General features: G+C 38.1%; 1 protein-coding gene and 1 long non-coding RNA gene across 12 annotated transcripts; one reads left to right on the top strand and one right to left on the bottom strand.

Moving 5' to 3' along the window:
* Positions 1-710: 710 nt before the first annotated feature.
* Positions 711-19,265, bottom strand: LOC113671568 (noggin). 11 transcript variants are annotated; one of them, XM_089185505.1, is made up of 4 exons: positions 18,091-18,230; positions 14,851-14,962; positions 14,629-14,720; positions 711-2,732 (listed from the first exon to the last, which is right to left on the bottom strand). In XM_089185505.1, the coding sequence occupies exon 4, from the start codon at positions 2,586-2,588 to the stop codon at positions 1,881-1,883; it is 708 nt and encodes a 235-aa protein (XP_089041631.1). In that variant the 5' UTR covers positions 2,589-2,732; positions 14,629-14,720; positions 14,851-14,962; positions 18,091-18,230; the 3' UTR covers positions 711-1,880. The 11 variants fall into 11 exon arrangements, with proteins under 11 accessions (XP_089041631.1, XP_089041633.1, XP_027043604.2 ...); XM_089185507.1 differs by lacking the exon at positions 14,629-14,720; XM_027187803.2 differs by lacking the exons at positions 14,629-14,720; positions 14,851-14,962 and having other exon boundaries at positions 18,091-19,265.
* On the top strand, positions 10,523-12,581 carry LOC149039410 (uncharacterized). The gene is made up of 4 exons (XR_016180650.1): positions 10,523-10,538; positions 11,585-11,660; positions 12,181-12,302; positions 12,428-12,581. It is a non-coding gene; the product is annotated as an uncharacterized LOC149039410 (long non-coding RNA).
* Positions 19,266-20,923: the final 1,658 nt, after the last annotated feature.

Below are 20,923 nucleotides of genomic sequence, written 5' to 3'. Positions count from 1 at the left end.
GAACCTTTGTTTTTCATAAATTTGACGGATTGCAGCCCTTTTAAAAAGCATAAATGTCGGTGCTCAATCAATAGTGATTGATTGTCGGCGCACGACCCTTGTTTGATCGGAAAAACAGGCGGCTTGCTAGCGGCGCTTAAAAGTACAGTACTCTGTGAAAAACGGAAACGAGAGCCGCCCCCAGTTTCCGTTCTCAGAGTGGCAGCACAAAAGGCATAGCAACCTTTATCAACTGTTTCTTCAATGCAGTGAACTACATGTTGTGTTTGCGCTTTTTGTCTTGCTTACCATACTAAGCGATGGTATTTGTACAGTGTGTTATTGATAGACCGCAGGAAGTTGACTAAGGTCGTGTAAGTTGTTACCACTCGGCCATAAAATGCTTCTTTGCGTATAAGAACAGAACAAATTTCATCGATTTCCGTTAATGAAACCTTGGCCTGAAACAGAAATATTTATCTTCCACCCCCACAATCAGAATATTGGACAGAAACGCGTCATAACAGAAGCATCTGTGATTGTGTGTTTTGAAGTTGTGCTGCATGTATACAGGTCATTTATTTTTGGCTCAGTTCTTCCGACGGTTGACAATGGCCAACAAAAGAACAATGGCGAGTATGAGTTCTATTCCGCTAGTTGTTATTAGTGTTCAAATTAAAACTCGGTCAACTGAAAATTCTGGAACAAAGGGAGGTAAACCGTAAGATCAGTTTTTAGCAAAACCTTATTAAGTCTTTTATTATCGTTTTCCGTTTTCGTGTTCATTAAGATTTCTTTGGATTATTTTTAGAAGCGCTTCAGGAAAACATACATCTTCTATCTATAAAGAGAAAAACGGCGCGGGGAAAGCATTGGGCTAACTTAGAGGATTGCAAGAAGAGAAAAATCGGTGCAATCTCTGAAACTTAAAACGAGTTTAGCTGGATTGATTCACTTATATTTATAACTTTGAGGTAAACAAAACGGGACCAAGGGCACTTTAGAACCGTGCTAATGAACTTCACCTATATAATGGTTTTTAACATTTCAGCTGATGCCGATAGTGCGATAGGTATACTTTAAACTATAACGTAACGATATGAGCTTTCAAAAATGGATTCAACAGTTTGCGTCGTACTTCCAACATAATGAGTACATTGATCTCTTTGGGGCATTTCAGTCTCTTAGAAAGATCAGCTTTCTTACTGATTCGTGACCAATCGCCCAAAAAATTTTTACCGTCGTCAATGCATCTGAACCAGGTTCAGAACAATAGTGGTTTTTTAAATTGTTGATTTTAGATTTAGTGGCTTAAAATTGGCCGGAAACGGCTTTCTCTATCTTGCTACCGATCTACGCGTGTCGGAGACATTAGGAAGTGTTTTCTAAGGCGTTGATGGTATAGAGCGTAAAGTAAACTCAGGTGTTCTCTAATGGATAACAGAAAACTGACGATTGTAACATCATAGGTATCTGTATTAGAGCACCACTGTGCTGTTCCTAAATGTGGGTGTAATACCTCTTAAAAAGTTCTTATTACATCTAGGATGATTTTCCAGATTATATAATTAGTTCCTTGACATGCTGTAATTCTAAGCCTATAAATGAGGTGCGAATTTGTTTATTCTGACCTTGGTATTCAGCTAATTCAACAAGCCCGCACGAGACAAGCTTTTTGTTCATCCAAGAAAAGGCCGCGCATAATGGAACTTACCTGTCAAACAAAAGCTTGGACAACATTTTTTCCAAAATGCACAAGTTCTAGTTCTGCCTTCTTATGACTAATTTCCTTCCATAAAAGTTAAAAGACTTCGAATCTCTAATTTTAGGATCGCATGTGTGACCCTTTACGTCAGGTAGTGAAACCCTAAATGGACTACTCCTGACTCCCATCGGTCTCATTAGAGACAGGCGCATTTGCATTCGGTGATCACAGGGTATTCAAACTTCAACCACGTGCAGTTAGTCTCGTTTCGTTGGGCGAATCTTTCCAAGCAATGCCAGCGAAGAACTCCGACTTTCCTTGTACTTGAGACCCGGCATTTCATTCCTGAAGGGAAGGAGCACGTTGCCTTCTTGGAGCACCTCCCGACGTTAATGAAATGAGGCCAATAGCGCACTCCCAAATTTTTCCACTTCTGTGAAACTGAGCAGTGCGACACTTGCCATAGCCAAAGCTGTAGTTTTTTACTTGCCTTAGGTCCAAGATATCTTTTCATACCTGGCATTTTAAAGTCAAGATTTTTAATTTCCTCTGGCATACTTTTGACCAACATTTTACGCATGAAATCCTCCTCGTGTGAAAGTGTGTCATTGGCCTTCTTTTCTAAAACCTCTTCTTTGGTTAGTGCAATATATTCAGGAACGTAGTCCTCGCCAAGTAATCTTTTCAGCGACTCGAAGTCAAAGTCGCTTTCTATCGGATCGCTAGGATACCGGGTTGGTTCAAGTGGAAATTTTAGTTTCAGCTTGTCTCTTGTGGGTCGCTGATCCACACCACCCTTGAGATGCTTCCAGGGAGGCAGCGCCACTGATGAAGTCTGCCAAACAGTGCTGAGACAGCAAACCACGAAAAGTGCGAATATACTCTTGAATTTGGATTGATGCATCTCAGTAAACAGCTTAAGGGTGCTGTAAGGAATAGACGTCGTCCAAGTCGTTTCTTCTTTTGCGTAGGGTTGCCTTATCGTGATCTAGACTCTTACGTGGTTCAACCTCAAATGCTCCGTTGATTCATGTCAAGCCAGTTATCTCTACGATTAAGACAATCGAGGGGCAAAAAATAAATAAATAGTATCACAGTGCTACATTTAAAAATCACATCCGACTACTATCAAGCAATTATTTATCTTAAGGAGTCGAGATGTCTAGACAAGTATGATAGCATTGAACTCAGCTGCTTTCCTCTTTACGTTACCTTTTTCAATGCACCGTCAGTTCAATCAACCATTCGAGGAAAAATCGCGCTACTATCGGAAATTTCCCACGGATTGCGTGGTTTTTGAAATAATCAAAATTATCCACGCTTTATTATGTTTTGTAGCATATACATACGATCAACATACTTGTCACTGTTTAAAGTAGGCTTAGTTCACCTAGAATAGCGAGCGCCCCGATGTCGGCGAGGTTTAATTTGAGTTTAGTCATTCAATGATATTTCGATAATCAACTGAACATGATTGGCGAGGCCGGCACTGTTCTGTGTGTTTGCGGGGCACCGGCTACATGCTCAAACCAACATTTCTCTCTGGCCTGGCTGCATTTGGCTTTTTCGAGTTTTGCAACATATTCAAGCTCAGTAAGACACAAGGTCTTCGTTTATCAGATCACAACAGTGGGCGGAGATCTGAAAAACAGCTTCCAACAGGTCCATATCAGTCGAACGAACTGTTTTATATGCATGGCTACTCTTATCGTTCACATATTCTTGATCATTGTTCCTCGAAAATCCATTTAAGCGCTAATACCTCTAATCCTTTTTTATCGCTACTTGTGACATTTATTAAAGAAGATGTTCTCGGTGTGCTTCCGCGATCAGGGACAGGATGTAAATTGTAAGTGGCAGTGATTTTCTTCACGAATAAATGTTGTTGCATTCCGGATTGTTTGATGAAATTTATACCATTAATCTTGAGGATAATGAGTTTGAAGCGCCTCCTACAGCTTAATGGTAAACTTGCAACCACTGATATCAATGATTTGATGGGCTGACTGTTTTCCGAGCAAATCATGATCGTTAAAGGTCGTTCTGTTATCCATCAGTGAGCGACATAAGCTGTCAACGTCCTTTTACTGCGATCCGCCTCGTCGATAAAATGCTAATTTTACACAAACAGACTGATTTTCATAAAGCCTTGGATGAATTTTATACATTATTAGCGCTATTTGCAAGGTGAGGATTTAGATTTCAAGGACATTTCGTGTGAAATTGGAGAACACACTAAATCTTCATGGCACGAAGTTCAGAAAAAACCAGCCCAAATTCTGAAGCAGTTATGCGATCAACGTATTGTATTTCTCGCTCAAAGCAGAGATCAGGTTTTAGTTTGTATTGAATTAGCATGTTCCAAATATGTTCTTCTCTAGATACAGTTTGGGATTTCTTTTGCGATAAATAAAAACAGACCTTATCAAGTTAATCCCTCTTATTACCACTTGTAAAGCGTTGTAACACGGAGATACAAATGGACCGAGCTATGTTTCGTGTCCGGTACGTGTGACGCGAGAATATTCGCTGCCCCACCGGTAGGCCATCAGTTACGTGCGTCACAGTTTAATTATCTCCTTTCTATGCCGTGAGTAAAATCGCCTGCCATGTTCTTTCCTTCCGTTTCAATTATTGAACTTTGTAGTTGTAATCAAAGTGTGCATATTAACCTCGTTGTGGGTGGCACTCTGTGGACACACCCCAAATCAATTATGACGTTAAACCGCTCTTCAGGCATCGCTTAACTCCAATTAAGATGTGTTTATTTTCATTCTAAGCTACTGAAAATTTTCGTTGGCTTTTGAAAGCTTCCCGCCGAAGGGATGTTGAAAACATGGTTTGTGTTGGATGTTTGAGAAGTGTGAGGAAATATAAAGTCTTACAAACTTCATCCTTTTTTAGTCCATCGAAGGTCCATCCTCCATACTAGAAAGCGATGGTAATAGGGCAATAGAATGGCAAGGGTTAAGTTTAAAATAAGAAATCTCCTCGCTCCGCTAACGGGAGTAGTTAGCTTCGATGGGTACTTCAGCGAGGAAATCACGCCTAGGAGCGTCTATGACTTACCGAACGAAAAAGTACCTTTCCTTCAGATATTAAGCTGCCTGTAGTTCTTAGGGCTTATTGTGGTAATCGTTTAGAAGGGTGAAACCACATCACTTCTGATTCATTAAATTTCACCGCGAACGAAGAAAAGTCGTACTGTTATCCGTGTATTCAGTTTTCTCAGTGACTGTGACAACTTTTTTGAGCTCCTACACGAAGCAATTGCATTACTTACTATGAATCAATAGAAAATAGAATCAACGAATTTAAGAAATGTTCAAATTTTCCTTCGGTTTATGCAATTTCCTCCATAAGCACTGAACAGGCAATGTTGCTATTAAGTGAGATCGGTTCGTTTTCATTGGCTACCTTAAGTCAGAACCATTTCAGCTGAAAGCTGATCTAAACTCCTGGGACTCATAATCTACCAGCCTCTTCATGCATTTCATTTGTTCTCTCCTTGCTAAGACGCTGAGATACGTGTCACAAAAAGATAACATCGAAAGACGTGATTCAGGGACCTTTTCTTCCATGAACATTAATTAAGAACTTTGGGCGAGAGATATGTCACCGTCTAATCCGTTGAGACCGGCAAAGCTAACAAGCTTACGTGCCAACCGACGGACAAGATTTCGGTATCTTTTGCTCGACAACATATGGACGGAAAGGACTAGTCATCAATGAATTCAACTTACTGAAGATTACGAAATTCTTGTCATGACATGCTTCCAAGTTTATTCTAAGTAAGGATGACACAATTATCTTTCCAAAAATACGCAACGAAATGCAGTTTAACCAGGTCAATAGGCGTGGTTAATCAAAGACCGCAAGTTGTTGCTAAAACTGAATTACATATTTTCATCGTACATTTACAGAAAATCTGACTTCTTCTGAACCGCAATCACCATCACCTTCCTCTAACCGAAGATCAACCAGAGGTTAATATAAGGCATTTGGTTGGTTGTCAATCAGTAACTAACGCCCAAGAAACTAGTGATATTTTTACATTAAACGTGCCATGGTCGGGCCACATAGAGATCCATTCAAAGGAAAGATTAGTAAAAACCGACTTACGACTCAGCTTTAAAGGAGTATTACTTATCGTAAAACATGCGTGGAATCAACCACACCTATGTAAGTTTTCTAGCTTTACAGACAAAATCACTTTGTCTCAAGGTCAAATCCAACAAAAATTTCAATTTCATTTTAGTTGCTGAAGAGTAAAAGACTTATCTTTTGTAAATAGCATGCCCAGCTCTTTCTGGGATAGCGTCGAGGTGCTTAAAGTCTATGAAATATGCTCCCATGGTCAAGGATCAAGATAGAATATTTCAAAGATCTAATACCGACATCAATTTTGAGTAAATAGGTTTAAAGCTGCTCACCAGATCACCGACCAAAGCGCTGGAATTATTCGAGGAAGCAGCGATGTACATTACTAGTAATGACTACATTTATTTTTTCAAACGAGGTTAACCCTTTGGCGTCTCGACGTGATCAGTATACCTAACTTCTTCCTGATAGCTTTTTCGCTGTCAATTAAAGAGATGATGAAATACAACAAAAAGCATCAACGAGGGGTTGCTATCTGGATATAACACCAAAATCTCGGGTCCAGTCAACAGAAATATTTGTTCATTTATTGTGAGTTTTTAGATCTTGGGGTTAACTCGCCGGCAAGGAACTACATCAAATGAGCTTTTCTCAAAAATAAAAGTGAAGTGCCATACCCAGTTTGTATGTCATTTTAAGTGTAAATCATTGTGCTTCCCAAGGCGTAATTTGTTGGTTGTTTTTCATAAATTTCTTATTCTAGTTTACAGACTCTACAAAATAGCGTTTCATCATCACAAGGGAGTGAACAAAGTGGGAATGGAACTCAGTGCATGACAGAGCGCCAGCTGTAAACCACTTCAGCAGAAGTTTAAAACACTTAGGTAGAAACTGACTACAAACCTGTGTTCTTCCGTGAAAAGTTGTGTAACAGAGGCAACACTGCGAGAATTGAGACATTGACAGTTCAGCTTTGTCACATCCGCACTAATCATTGCTCTTCGTTCAAGCCGATTTAAAATAAATTATCACATGATTTACATCTTATTAGGATTTTCCGGTTCAACGCAGTCCGCCGACAATTACTCCAAAAAGTGGGGGAGTTAATTTAAAAATATTGTTTAATCAATTATGAAATATAATATAAAGAGATCTAAGTTCCGACCTATCCTCTAACTACGAAAAATAACAAATGAAGATGAGCTTCGAGAGCTACGGAATCAGACCTCTTCTTCCGCCGCCAAAATTCAGTTTAATCAGAGATAGAGTAGCCATTTTAAATAGAATTAAATGTTTTCGTAATATAATTACTACAATAAAAAACACCTAAACGTTAAAAAGATTTAGTAGAAATGTGATTCTTTACCCCACAGGGATAAAGTTAAGACGCGGAGAGCACTAATCCTCTTTGGTAAAAACATGTAGCTGTAGTTGCGCATTTTGAAAGCGTTTTCTGTCTTATCTTAAACTTGAATGAGGACTTTCGTGAAGAACACTAGAGGTATGAACTTGCAAACTCGGGACCATGTTGCATAACCCGACAGATGAGGACCATATGGTCTCTCGTAAGACGATATGAGGCACTTAAGTATTAAAATAGGGAAAGTGTCTCTAAATACTGAGAATTTAATCTTTGGGTAATTTCGCCGACTCATCGACACATAGTATTCATCTTCACGCCCCATTAGCGTTACCAATACCATAGTAAAATGTGCTTTTAAACTGTTCACTATCAGTGAGTTGAAAGCTAAATGCTGTTTTTTGACTAAACATTAAATGAATATCGACTTTTCCTCGCTTAATGATCACCCAAAACTTTGTTTTAAAAAAACTGAAGAATTTCCGGTTTTGTGATGGGCAAATGGACGCGCTCATCACACTTAAGTCCACATTCTTGAAACTTTTTCAAATTAATCTGCAGTACAAATCTTGTACTTGGTTATTTACTTGCGGTTTGATGGAAGTACAACGGTAGGTTTCGTGATGAACAGTTGGAGTTATCAAGTATAGATTCAAGTTCAGCGATAGCATAGGGTCAAACGTTTGTATACCGTAAATTCTCTTTCGGCCCGCTCCGGACGTGCTAAATGTGATTTATTGATCTGGTCATCCTTATCAAGGCAATGTTTATTTGGTTCTTTATAACAAAGGTTACGCATGATATGCTGGCAACTTGTTTTTGTATCATACCGCGTTTCAAGTGCCTTTCTCGTTTCCCATTGAGGTGTATTTCTTTTACTACAAAGTACATAAAAATATTGATGTAAACGCTACTACTGAATGGAAATCTAAGCTTATTCGTGTTTGTGTTGGAATCTGAGCGAGGTCATGATGAAGGTCTTCAGTTTGTACAGGTGTCGGTTTGTCAGTTAAAAGTTCAATCGATTGGCGGAATTTCTAGCAGATGGCTAGCAGACATCAGGAAATTTTTCAACCTGAAAGTTTTGCTTGCCTACGCGGTCGTTTTGATTTGTGATAACCTAAAGTAGGTGAGGACGTAATGACCTTAAATAAGTCTTCGACTACAGCAATTAAGACGATATGTAAATACATGCAGTTACTTACGGGATCAGACTTAAAAAAGCTAGAAGCCCGTTACATTTTTCCAATTAAGTTGGAGACATTCATCTGGAGGTCAATGTTAAGCTGGGTGGCTGGTCCAGCGAAAGGAGTGAGAGTAGATTTTTAGTCTAGATTTTTCTCTTTGTTTAAAGCAATTTCTTTCCCTGATACAATATTCATAGTAGAAGAAGAGAGCATGCAATATGGAAATTGTCTATTGCTTTTAAGAATGGATCATTGAGCGAGAGTACTGACCAAAATACTAATCATTAGAATTACAATATGTAAAAATGTATTGTACAATTTCAAAAGCCAGCCGAAGCCCAACTTCGTAGTCTTGTCATTCTCATGGTACGGATTTCATAAAAATGAATCTGCTAACTGTGAACAATGCAAAATTTTGATTGGCTAATTTACTTGTGTGATCAAGTGCGAGTGTACAATGGCTATTTCGCTGACAAAACAGCATTTTCTTATTATTTTTAACCTTCTGATTTTATCTCACGATGATAAATATACATGCCTCAGTGGCACGATTAATGTTGAAAGGCGGAAAAACTAACCCGTAAACCAGAGAGAAACTAACTAACTGCAGAAAGGTACATTTATGCTATCATACGCGGAGTATTGGTCACAAGATGTCTATGAAAAAGATTAAAAATAAATCGCCTTAATTAAGACATGGACTTGAAAAGAAAATGTTGTTTACCTCTTGGATTCATGAATATAGTCACGCTCATGAGCTACAATTACTAAACTTTAAAACCAAATTTTTAAATGGAAAGAAAGAAAGGAAAATAATCAAATTACTGTGGAAACAATTTTGAAAATCCCCCGTTCTTGTAACCATAAGAAATATTTTGAATGATCCCCAAATCTCGAAAGCAAGTATATATTTCTTTTTCATTTGACTGATCTGTTGCATACTTCCTCTACTTGGATCGTTGCTAACAACAAAGCTTGAAGAGATACAATTGAAATACTTATTTCCGATGCTTCCGTAGATCTAGAAAATATCATTGACTTGTGTCAACCCAGTAAAGTGGAAAATTTTACAAAGTTTGTTATTGACTTAAAATTCTTGTCCACAAAATCTACTCACTGTCTGGTTCTCCACAACCAATAATCTTCCAAACAATAGAATAACAATTTTAGCAATGAATGTGAACATATGGAACATGCAGCAAAGGGCTTTTTCGACGTCAAGTGAACACCCGTGAGGGTCCTTGATATATTGTTGGCCGAAAGTAACTTATTGCTCGTGGCTAACAAGGTAGAATACAAAAGCTATTTCTTTTACCTGATGTCTCTTAGTGACCAAGGATATTTTATGTTCCACGGGAAAAGGTCCGTTTTAGAGAAGGCTTTGAGTCAAACCACAGACAAGCTGCTCGCGCTTATATAGCAAGCGTTTAGGAAAACGACACGCTAGTTAAATGCGATTTATTTACTTGACTATCCATGTCAAAGAAAATACTGTTTACTTGGTACTGTATTACAAATCTTACACCGTGTCTGGGTGATTTTATATAATATTTCTGATAGCAGACCGTCTGAGAAAACTTCTTTATCGAAAGAACAATCTAAATGGTCACATTGGCTCAAACTGTTAAGGGGCCTTAACGTTTGGCTATGATTCTAGATAATCATTAGTACCTCACTTAGCTTCAAGGTTTTTCAATAATACACCCAACTTGATTAATATAAACAACCTCTTAGAGGGAACTGAACTGTTCTGAACATATGGCTAACAGACGAATAGCCATCATCTTAAGTAATCGGTAATAAAAAGAGTGAATGATGCATTGATTTATAATGATTTATAATTTTGCAATGGAATGACACAAATCAATGTTTTCCGAAGTAATCAGGTCGGTGCACAAGTGCTCGGTTTAAGTTAAAAAAACATAATTATTTCGTACCCACATCAACATTTTGATCTATGATTCTGAACTTACGTTTGGCGATCATCGTGAAAGTCTGCCACATCTTAGATTGGTGTCACCCTTGCTATTTTTAAGCTGAGACACATCACCTTAGAATTAGAGTTAAGTAGCGAGATGTGCATGGTGACTTTCTGAAAATATTTGTCCATCGTCGATGCGTTCCGAGGATAACATTCAAGATTTGATTGTTCCTTTAATTACGCTGCGCCGTTTCAACTCTAAACCAATAATGACATTTCATAGACGTATGTTCACAGAGGGCCTCCGATCCAATTAGCATACAAGTCCTCTTCACCCTTTTGCATTTCTCTTAACCTTATTACAACCTCCTTCCTTACCCTGTTCCCTTAATCCCCTCCCCGCCAGAAAAAGGCTGTACGTTCATTTCCCGGCTACTTTTTTAACTGTTCAAAGCAAACAGTCCTAATGCAAAGCGCAAAGAATGTTGCTTGAAGTGAGCGATTGTTTGCTCAGCCTTCACGTTTTTTCTTTTCTCAGGGAAAGCGAGCAGAAAGGCAAAGCTCTTTGATCATCCTTTCGTTTCCCTTAAGTAGAATTGTCTTTTCCTAACCTTACCCTTTTGGTGAACCCACCGTGGCAGTTTCAAATTTCGTTTGCCAAGATTATATACGCTTGCACGAAAGTCGAAATTCCTCTCATATATAGCAGAATTATTAAGATGTTAATTTTCGTCTTATTAATGGGGAGAAGAATAAAAACTTAATCGATCTGTAGGCCTCTTTCATAACCTTAAAATAGCTTTCGGCTCTCTTTGCTTAAGGAAGCATGTGTTCCTTTTGCGTCTGTGAAGATGTACGATTGAGGCCTAATACGGAACAGTAGGAACAAAATATTTAGCCAACTACCTTCATAAGTAATACCACACAATCCGTTTATCTTAATATTGCACAAGGTAACAATGTTAAATATTTAAAAAAGAAAACAACCTCTTGGATAAATGTTTGTCGATAAGTGGAGACAAGATAGCAACTAAAAGTTACAAATTGAATCAAAATAAAACGGTCGAATAGTATTTGTTATACCTATGGATGGTTCATCTTGAAAAGACGCAGCTCGTGTACGAGTAGCTATTATTAGCTGCAACTTGGTATAAATCAGTCATTGTCATTTTTAGGTCCGATACTGGCCTCTTTCCAATCGCAGTGTGACCATTCTCGTGGGCACGAAAGTCCGGCTCTGATACTATCATGCAATTTAGAGGAGTCATGAACTTTCAATTCTGTACCATTTGTTTGTAATATAAAGGTTCGCTAACGACAAAATGTTGCAGAAAACTTACCGTGCGTCATCCGAACTTTCTTTGTGAAACCTTCTTTCCCAACTCGGAGACCTGGGTGTCAAGTGAGGTATGAAAGTATGCCGTTCTATTTCAAAGAGTCGGAGGAAGGTCCGTAGGGCCAGACCTCCTCCCATTCCTCCTGTAGGGTTCCTATTTTTCTTACTACTTGTCTGACGCCAAAATTCTTCCAACGACAGGATCGCATTTTACTACTATTTCAGTTTGGCAAATTTACCTGTCCTGAAATATTCTGATTCGTCTTTACTTTGTAGACATGTTATTGTTCTGTAGAGTATCACTAAAGGCACTGACATATTTTGTATCTTGGTATTTCTGGACTGTATATTTCCTTAATAAGGCCAGAAGAAAAAATCTCGCGCTCACTTGGTCCTGTCAAGCTCAGGCCGTTGCCAATGTTACTTAAAACTGAGTAAAACTTATTTAATGAGCCATTTTGAACTTTCGTCATCTGTGGGTAGTAACTTACTTTGATCATAAAATTTTATGTAGCGCTTAGAATTAGATACATATTTTTATTTACCTCTTTCAACCCTGATTGTTAAACGTGCCGAAATTATTTTTCATAGGGCAGTGGAAAAGTCGGCAAAGTTGGGCCCAAGTGTCACGGCAGAAATTCAATCTGTTTGTACAGAACCCAATACCAACAGAATAAGTCGCCTCGTGGCAACAATGGAAATGATGGAATGGAGTAAGAAAGATAGTTATTCCTCAAATTAACAAATTCAGAAAATTTTAACTCTCTCATTTAGTGCATGTGCTATCTAGATTTACTCTTTCAAGACGGATGACTTTTCTATTCTCTGACCTTTTCAGCTGTAAGCTGTCTTGACGAAAATCAAACTGCTTAAAGAGCACGCCCCCAACCGCCAATTAACAGCAATGGTTCACTTTTGTGTGATGATTTTAATCTGTCTATGCGTGGAATTCTGCCAGAATCTGTCTTCTTCATACAAACCGCAAGGCCTTTTTTTTTCATGGCTTAAACAGTTGTGTCACGAAAACACTTCACGCGTTGTTGACACAATAAAATTATTTCAAATAGACAGATGTGCAAAAGTTGTGTCAGCCCTCAAGAAATTGAACTTTCGTTTTCGATTTGAATGGACAACATGTGTTCGCTAGACAGAATGATCATGTTGAATTATTGTTAAAAGCAGTGCTGATCCGCGAATTTGTGGGCTAATTTTCAGCTCTTCTATCTGTATGATGTGAAAAATCTTTAGGTAGCTACACCATCATGACAGCTTTAGCGTAGGACGTTGATTAAAAAATCGTCACGAAACTTTGAAGCACGCGTAATAGAAAATTTGAAGGAATTATATATCCATATTTACTTCGTCTGAGTGAGTAAATTGGATTAATTGTTCAGTTACAGTCCTGGGTTGAGACTCCCCTAACACCGATGAAGAACAAATATCTATGTCCAATTTTGCTAGAATTTCTTTCAGAGGAAACCAAATGTAAATCCGATGAGAATAAATGCATGGTACAGGAATTAATTTACCCCGATAAGAAGCCTGAGCCCGCTTAGGACCAAGCCCTGTTCCGTGACATGATTCAAATAAAAAGACAGCGGCTTGCCACAGTGATAAATGGCTTAGTTGACTTACTGATGTCTAATTCTTCCGGATCTTAAGAGCTTATGATCGGAGACAAAATACAGCCTTGATAACTCTATGTCCACCTCATTCATTTGCTACAAAAGAAACTGTTAGGCTTCTAAGATTGCAGTAAGGACACCATTAATTTGTAGTATGACAGAATGAAGAAGTCAACCGAAGAGGAAAAATATCATTCCTGTGAAAGATCTTTAACGGGCGCATAGATGGATTAGCCAGCCGACTAGTGCTATCGGAGAGTTTTTCAAAATATTGTTGAAAGGCAACGCAAAAGGGTGCAGTATATGAGCGTAACACGTAAGTCCTAGGATAAACTTCTCAACCTAAACTGACCAAACTTTGTCGAGCCAAAGGGTCACTTGAAGAGAAACTCAGCTGGAACTAATCAATTAAGGGAAATACAGGTATAGCTTCTAGCTGTACGCTCCAAAGGGAAAAGGGCGTGAAATAGTAAATAAAAAAACTAGTTTCCTCGCCAGACCTTCTAACTTTCTAAAGGCAGAAAATGTATAGTGTTGTGTTTAGTAATAGACTTCATCAAATAAGTTTAGTAAAGCCCAAGTCGCCTCTTTTTAAAATCGTCTGTGATTATACGACCTTTGGTATGATAACCTCCATTCTTAATGTTGTATTGTAGAGTCCAAGATTTCTTTACGCAATTAATTTATCAGAAACTCTGAACGAAATTCTTTAAAGATTTTGTGAAAAGTTCGAAGAGAGAAGCTCAAAACAGCTTACCTTACTAAATCTCTGCATGTCTTTTACTAAAGCGTGTTTGCTTTGCCTTCTCTGCGGAGCTTTGGTGTAGATTGAGCGCACGACACTTTCGTAAGCAGCTCTTAGTAGGAAGTATTTGATTTAAAAGTTTTGGCTAATTGGTCACAGATGACAAATTCTGTTTTTGACCTCCTTCTCACAAGACGTCGGTTAAAAATCTCTACAACGAACTTGATTATTTTTACAGTATTTCCTTTCCGCACCCATTTTATCTTACGTTCTCATCGAATTCATTCAGATTTCAATAAATTATACTGAGTTTGCTATCAGTGGTCACTGACGACTCCATAACAGTCTCTGTCATCATTAGATTTTTAAATCGTTTTAGCCACTGCTTATATAGCGTTCAGAAGCTGACTCAAAGTATCATCCTCGAAAAGGGCAAACTCTTAAAGCTTATTTTAATACTATAAACCTTTAGGAGAGGATTCCAGGAAAGCTCAGGGTTTGAGATAGACACATGTGGTAACAGCTTTTATTGATTTTAAGCAGCAGCACGTATAATTTGGATTCGCTGACTTTCCGCGGTAGGAAAAACTTGAAAAGCGTTCGAGAAAAGTGTCTGGCTAAATTGGAACAGCTGGCTACTACGCGTGAAATCCAACGGATTAAACTCACCTTCAATCGTAGTTGCTCACGTTGTATTTTAGAGTTTTCCCAAGTTGTCAATAGGTTTTTACTCGTTGTAGTAAGGCGATTGGTTCAGTTATCTTTGTCAAGGAGAGAAAGATTTTACAAATTTCAACTCGGTTTTTCACTGGTTCATGGGGATTTAACAGCAGGAGACGTTTTTAAAGCTCTGCGTTGACGTGGGATGACGTTTAAGCTCAAGTCACTTACATTAGCAGTGCAGCAACAGTGATGTTAGCCTCCCAAACATTTCACCTCTGATTCCGGAAAACGGTTGACATTCCGAAGAGACTTCGCTCTCTCGCTGTCGTTAAGGTTGGCTCTGTTATCACAATTAAACCAAGCATGTTTGAATGAATGGCACCAAGTTTTAATTACTGTTTACGAGCGAAAAATAAAAGTGGCTTTGTCAACTGGTATAAGATCGACGCATACACTCGATTGCTTTTAATTAGCCTTAATTTACTTTCCAGCAAAAGAAAAATAATTGCGATGCCACCACATAATTAATACCGATGATAAATCCCCTCTAATTTAAAAAAGATGAATAACTCGTTTACTTGAGGGAACCTGATGCTCCCAACAGATATCGAGTTGTAATCCTCTTTTATTCTTAAATAACGGATCAAAAAAATCCTGGAGTTAAGCGCAGAAGGCTGCACCCAAGGGCGTTTAAAGTTTCACCGATATCATTTTCAATGTTACAACACATACAACAAAATCCCGAGTTGTTACATATTAAAATCTGATGGAGAACGGATGGAAGCAACTGACCTCTAAATGCTTGCAAAGCATTCTTTAAACCGAAGACACTTCTCTAAGGAGACTAGAAAGGGACTGGGAATAACAAACTTAATGCACTAGGGCCTTGTCGTTCGCCACTGTTAATAAAGGATAGCCGCCATTTCTAATAGAATCTTCAAATGAAATTGTCCATGAAATTTGAATTCGTTCCCTACTTGTGCGCCACCGACTTAGTTTCAAAAAGTTCTTGGACGAAAATCTCAGACTTACTGTAAACTTCAAGAAATCAGGAGGATTTACGGCAATCCGTGTAACATGTACGCGTTGCAAATCTTTTAGAAAAGCCTGATTCAACAGAAAGCGGCATCAAATGATGAGTGATTTTTTTCAACATCATTAAATAAATCATAACTTGAAGAAATGGGACGTGTACAGCAAAGGTCTCGCTAAACGAATGATAGGTATATCTACCACATTCAAAATGGATTTTGTTCTTGAATTCTTCAACAATTCTCTTCGTGGTTCGTTGTCTAACAAGTCTGGTTGTTAATTTGTTTTGATTTGATAATGTTTTTCATTTTCCTAAACCCCATCCAGGCTTTGTCTTATTAATTATTATTAGTTAATTTTGCAGGTTAATACTCTGATGGCGATTACTATGATATTGAGACATGTAGTGTATGACCTAAGATAAATCGCTAACACATCTCATCAATAATATGGTCAGTGGACCGACAGTGAAAGAGGTCGCGAAACACGAAACACGAACGTAAGTCAAGAAACGACTGAGCGGATTACAAACGACAAAATTAAGACCCGATAAGCTATTTTTAACTACAGTGTTGCCCTTGATCCCACAAGAGCTCCCGTGAGTGTGTAGAAGTTAACAGAAACGGCTGGCAATTGTGCATTTAACTGACCAATTTGTGTAACTGTAATAAATGAAGGAAAATCACAAAGAAACGCTTTTCAGAACTGTATAGAAAATTGAACCAAACCCGTGATGTTAGGGTCAAAACGTTCCTTCTTTGCTGAGTTCATTTGCCCCTGAATCAAAAGGAAAAATGTTTTCGCGGTGAACAAATCGACCTTTCTTCGAATTTGACTTTTAAAACCGCTTTGAGCTGCCCTAACTAAAAATAGGAGTAATAATTCAGACTGTTTTGAAGCAGGTTCAGGTTCTACATGATCTACAAAGGCGTCACTGCACTTTTAGAATAAGTAATTGTACCGACATCTGTCAAGAGAGGTCGCTTGCATCTGTTGAACGGTGAGGTAAAATGATAGCATTTCTCTTACAATGAGACCCCACTACAGCTGAACAGCTGGCAAATCAGTTTGGGTTTAACGTTTTGCAGCGTAAATATTTGATCATCATGGCTACTATTATTATTGTTAATATTATTATTATTATTGTTGTTGTTGTTGTCGCTGTTGTTATCATTATTCTTTTTATTATTGGTTTTACTATCATTAGTACCATATTCATTCATCATAATGGTTCTATAAGATATTTAATCATCCGCCATTTTTTATCCTATTGGGGTTATTTTGGGGGTAAAATGAGAAATTTGGAGAGGTGAAGTTCTCACAATTTTCTCTGGTGGGCAAGGTCTCAGACAGTGACAAATACATGACGTTCATACACGTGCGTGCGTGGTTTGGCACGAAAGACGGACCGTGACTTTTTTTCCAATCATGGTAGGGGAAAACAAACTTCTCTGTGTGATATGAATTCGAAGTTAGCACGATTCCGGCAATGCGAGAGGCTATCGCAACAACGCTCTAGGGACAGCACATGTTTTCTTTTACTTTGAGGTAAGCAATCATGAAAAGTTCGCTATGAATATTTGTTGTGCAAAAAGAGAGTATCGAATAAAATCGATATGGCTAGGTAGGCTAACTCCCTTTAAGCAACTTATAACTAAGTAATTTGTATGGGTTTCAATTATTTCGTGATTGGCGCGAAATAAAACAACACCCCAAGATGAAGATAACTCTCAGGCCGATGGATGGAGAGCGCTGCAAACCCGTCAGGTGGATTTGGAATATTTTGTTCAATTGCTAATACGTTGATATGCTCATTCCATTATCAAGATTTGTGAAAAAATATATATTCACATTTCTACATGTATATAGAATACTGGAAACTCATGTACCCGTGTCACGGGTAAAAATATAGTTTCCTTTAAGCAGCAATATAACACAAAATCTATTTCATAAATTCGCTGTTCGTAAAGAACGTCGGAGAACTCAGTCAGAACCGATAACTCTTTGTTAAATAAATTAAGAAATTTTCATTACGCGTTATCAGCGACTTTAACCTCGAATATTTACTTACTATTTACAGAAGAGTCAAGAGCTCAACATTTGCTAAAATCTCCTACCACTGCATTTCGTGATAAGTCATTGTTTTAAATCACCCTATACCAAATGGGACAACCAGTTCATGTATGATCCTGATGAAATCGAATACAGAGAACAAAGCTCGAGGAATTTGGTCGCAGAAGCAAAGTCTTCCGATACAAACAACTTTCTTTAAGTGTTTTGAAACATAGTTACCATCTTAAGTGCCTTTCTTTCATTTTGTTCTATTAAATGCAATTTCCCTAATCTACCACAATTGGACTGACGCTGTCATTTGTTGTAGAAAAGATCACAAATATTAACTGATATTAATGTGCACATACGTGTTTTATGGCTTACCTGTGTGGTTTTTCCTTCTCGTCTTCTTCTAAACAAAGCCTGAAGCACTGCACTGAGAACGAGATTGAAGTGTTGGGTAATCTACGGCTTCTCAGAAGGTTATGTACCCACAAGGCACTTCCTAGAGCTGACTGATCTTCTTTGGCACAATTTGAGAAAATGGTATGCCACAGACGCCCCAGCTCGCCTGGATGGAGGATGGATTATTTTTAATACGTATTAGACATTCCTCCATGTGAAAGTTATCGGAATCTTGGTAATTGATCCGGTTGCTTTTGTTTAAACCGGAGGGTATTTTCATTTCTCAAAGGACGTTCATCGCTCTTGTGGCTGTTTGAACCAGCTTGTTGAACTCTCTCGAAAATGGTGCTGCGAATCCTTCGTGCGAACTAAGACTACTTCAACAAGGTGTTTAAATCTCCGTCTGATAAGGGCAGCTCTAAAGGTTGTCTGTAAGGTTGTTAATCCAATCTAAACAAGCGCTGTGATGGGAGTTTGTCTCCTTCGGTGCGTGACAGCAGTTCTTACCTTACTGTAGAGAGATAATCCTCCGATTCTCATTAGAAATGGAGAATGGCTAGGGGGCATTATCTCTGTAAAAATGCCAAAAATCCAATGGTTTTCTACAGGTTAGTTCATTAAGTTGATTATTCTTCTCTGCTGAAGATATATTAAATACGACTATCGCTATTTCTATCTCAGTTCTTATCGCCTTGTAGACTTAAATGTTCCGACCGATCAAGATAACGTGCCAGCAAAGATAGGGGGATTTTTTTCTCTTAGAAAAATTTGGGTTTGTCCATCGGCAGTTGTTGTTTTTTTCGCCCTGGTGGTCACCACTTATTTATCAAGACGCCTCCCTGGATGGAACAGAAAAAAAATCCAACTTTCATTTCTTTCTTTCCTTTTTTTTTTTTTTTTTTTTTCAGACAACAATGTGCGATTTTATGTTCATGTATCAGATCGTTTTTTGTAAGCGTAACCTACGAAATAAAAGCAGTCTCACTTGGCGGAAAGTCCGGTTCATAAACATTCTGCTGTGCCCAGTTTGAAACTGAAATGGTGACAGAAGGTGTTTCTGTCCTTAATCTCCTCACTTTATCCCTTTACTCAACAAGAGAACTCCTCAACTCGTTTCAGATTGTTTCCAGGTTACCTGTACATCTGTTGAAACTAATAGTTTTGAGTAGTGTCAGATATAACCAGAGAAGCGACGAAGTATGATGAAAAGATTTGAATTTAAAAGCAGGAGGAACGAAGTCAAAAAAGCTTGTCGATGTTGGAGTATGAACATAAAAGAGGTGCTAATTAGCTAGTTCTATTTCAATTTTAAGTGTCTAAAAAATTTCAAGGCCCTAAACAGTTAACAAGGTTTTCTGACACGTACTTGAAACACAAATGTAGAGATTAGATCGTCTTTGAAAAACAGTCAATTGCCCATGTTTAATCTAGTCGTTAAACTTCACATGAGGCAAACAAAATCTGACTCTGACTCGATTTATTAATAGAACTTCATAAAAAGTTCCTTTAAGCTGGTCTTAATCCGGATTTTAAACAAAAAATTCAACAAACAGTTTGTTTAATATTATCTACTCTGATCTTGTAACTTACGTTTCATTTGATGGCAAAATTCCCAAAAACATGATCCAACTAGAATCGCATTTATACCAGATTTCTTTTCCGAGTCAAATAACATGGGAAATTGAACAGGCTCGAAATATGAATTCAAAGTAAAGCCAGAGAGGTTGATGCATGGCACTATTAGCAAAGGACAAACTGTCAACGTCTGTGGAATTAAAACAGTCCTTAATTCATCCCACCCAATTGCAAGCATGAACAAAAAACGCACGGATCATCTCACCTTAGCTTGATCTCTTGAAAGCTTGGGGTCTTTTAATTTTTTACTCATCATACCTCAGTGAAAAAGAAAAATGAATTTAATTAACCGGTTCTTAATGAACCCGTGAAGTGATGAATCAATGACTGTGATTATATGGAAGTCATATATGCGAACTGAGCTTATTATGAACCAACATAATGACCAGCTCCCAGCTGGCTTGTTAGCTCAGTTGGTAGAGAACTGCACCGGTATCGTAGAGGTCATAGATTCAAATACCGCACAGGCCTGAATTTAGTTATGTTCATTGCTGCGAATATCGATTTAATATTCACGAGACTTGTTCTTTACTTTTTAACTGAGGAAGGGTCGTCTAGGGGCGTGATCGTACTTATACTACGGCGGTAGGGCTGTGAAGAGATCGACGGTGATACTTCCTTTCACTCGCAGACACGAGCAAGGACATAAGAAGAGATATTTCAACTTGTTGAGTAATTAGTCTCGTCAGTTTACCTGACTCAATCTGGGGAAAATGAGCTACTCTTTGTTTTCTTCATCCGTTAAATTTTAAACTAGATAACATCGTGTTTTTCCGAAGAAGGTGCAGCTAATTGTATGAAAAGAGTCAGCTAGAGTAACTCAACTATCAATAGATCACACCCATGAAAAACCCTAAACTATATCTTGTTGTATATAAAATTCTTTTATATGTTCCACTAGTATTACAACTGTTTCGGATTACTGATAAACATAATAATTTTTTTTTTATATAACTTCAAGGTTAAAGTTTTCACACCTTGACGCCGATTAACCTTCAAGATGATTAAGACAAAATATACTACGTAAGTCCTATGAGATAGCATAAGCCAGGGGTGGAAAGTGTTTGACACCTGTAGAGGCAAGATCTTGACAGTTTAATATATCCCCCGCACTGATCTGGTTATCATTTAAGACACACGATCAGGCCAGCCTTCCCAGCATTTACAAAATAGGCTT

The sequence above is a fragment of the Pocillopora damicornis genome, chromosome 10 (assembly GCF_964200805.1).
Source record: "Pocillopora damicornis chromosome 10, jaPocDami1.2, whole genome shotgun sequence".
NCBI classification, from domain to species: domain Eukaryota; kingdom Metazoa; phylum Cnidaria; class Anthozoa; order Scleractinia; family Pocilloporidae; genus Pocillopora; species Pocillopora damicornis.
This window is presented reverse-complemented; position numbering and strand designations above follow the sequence as displayed.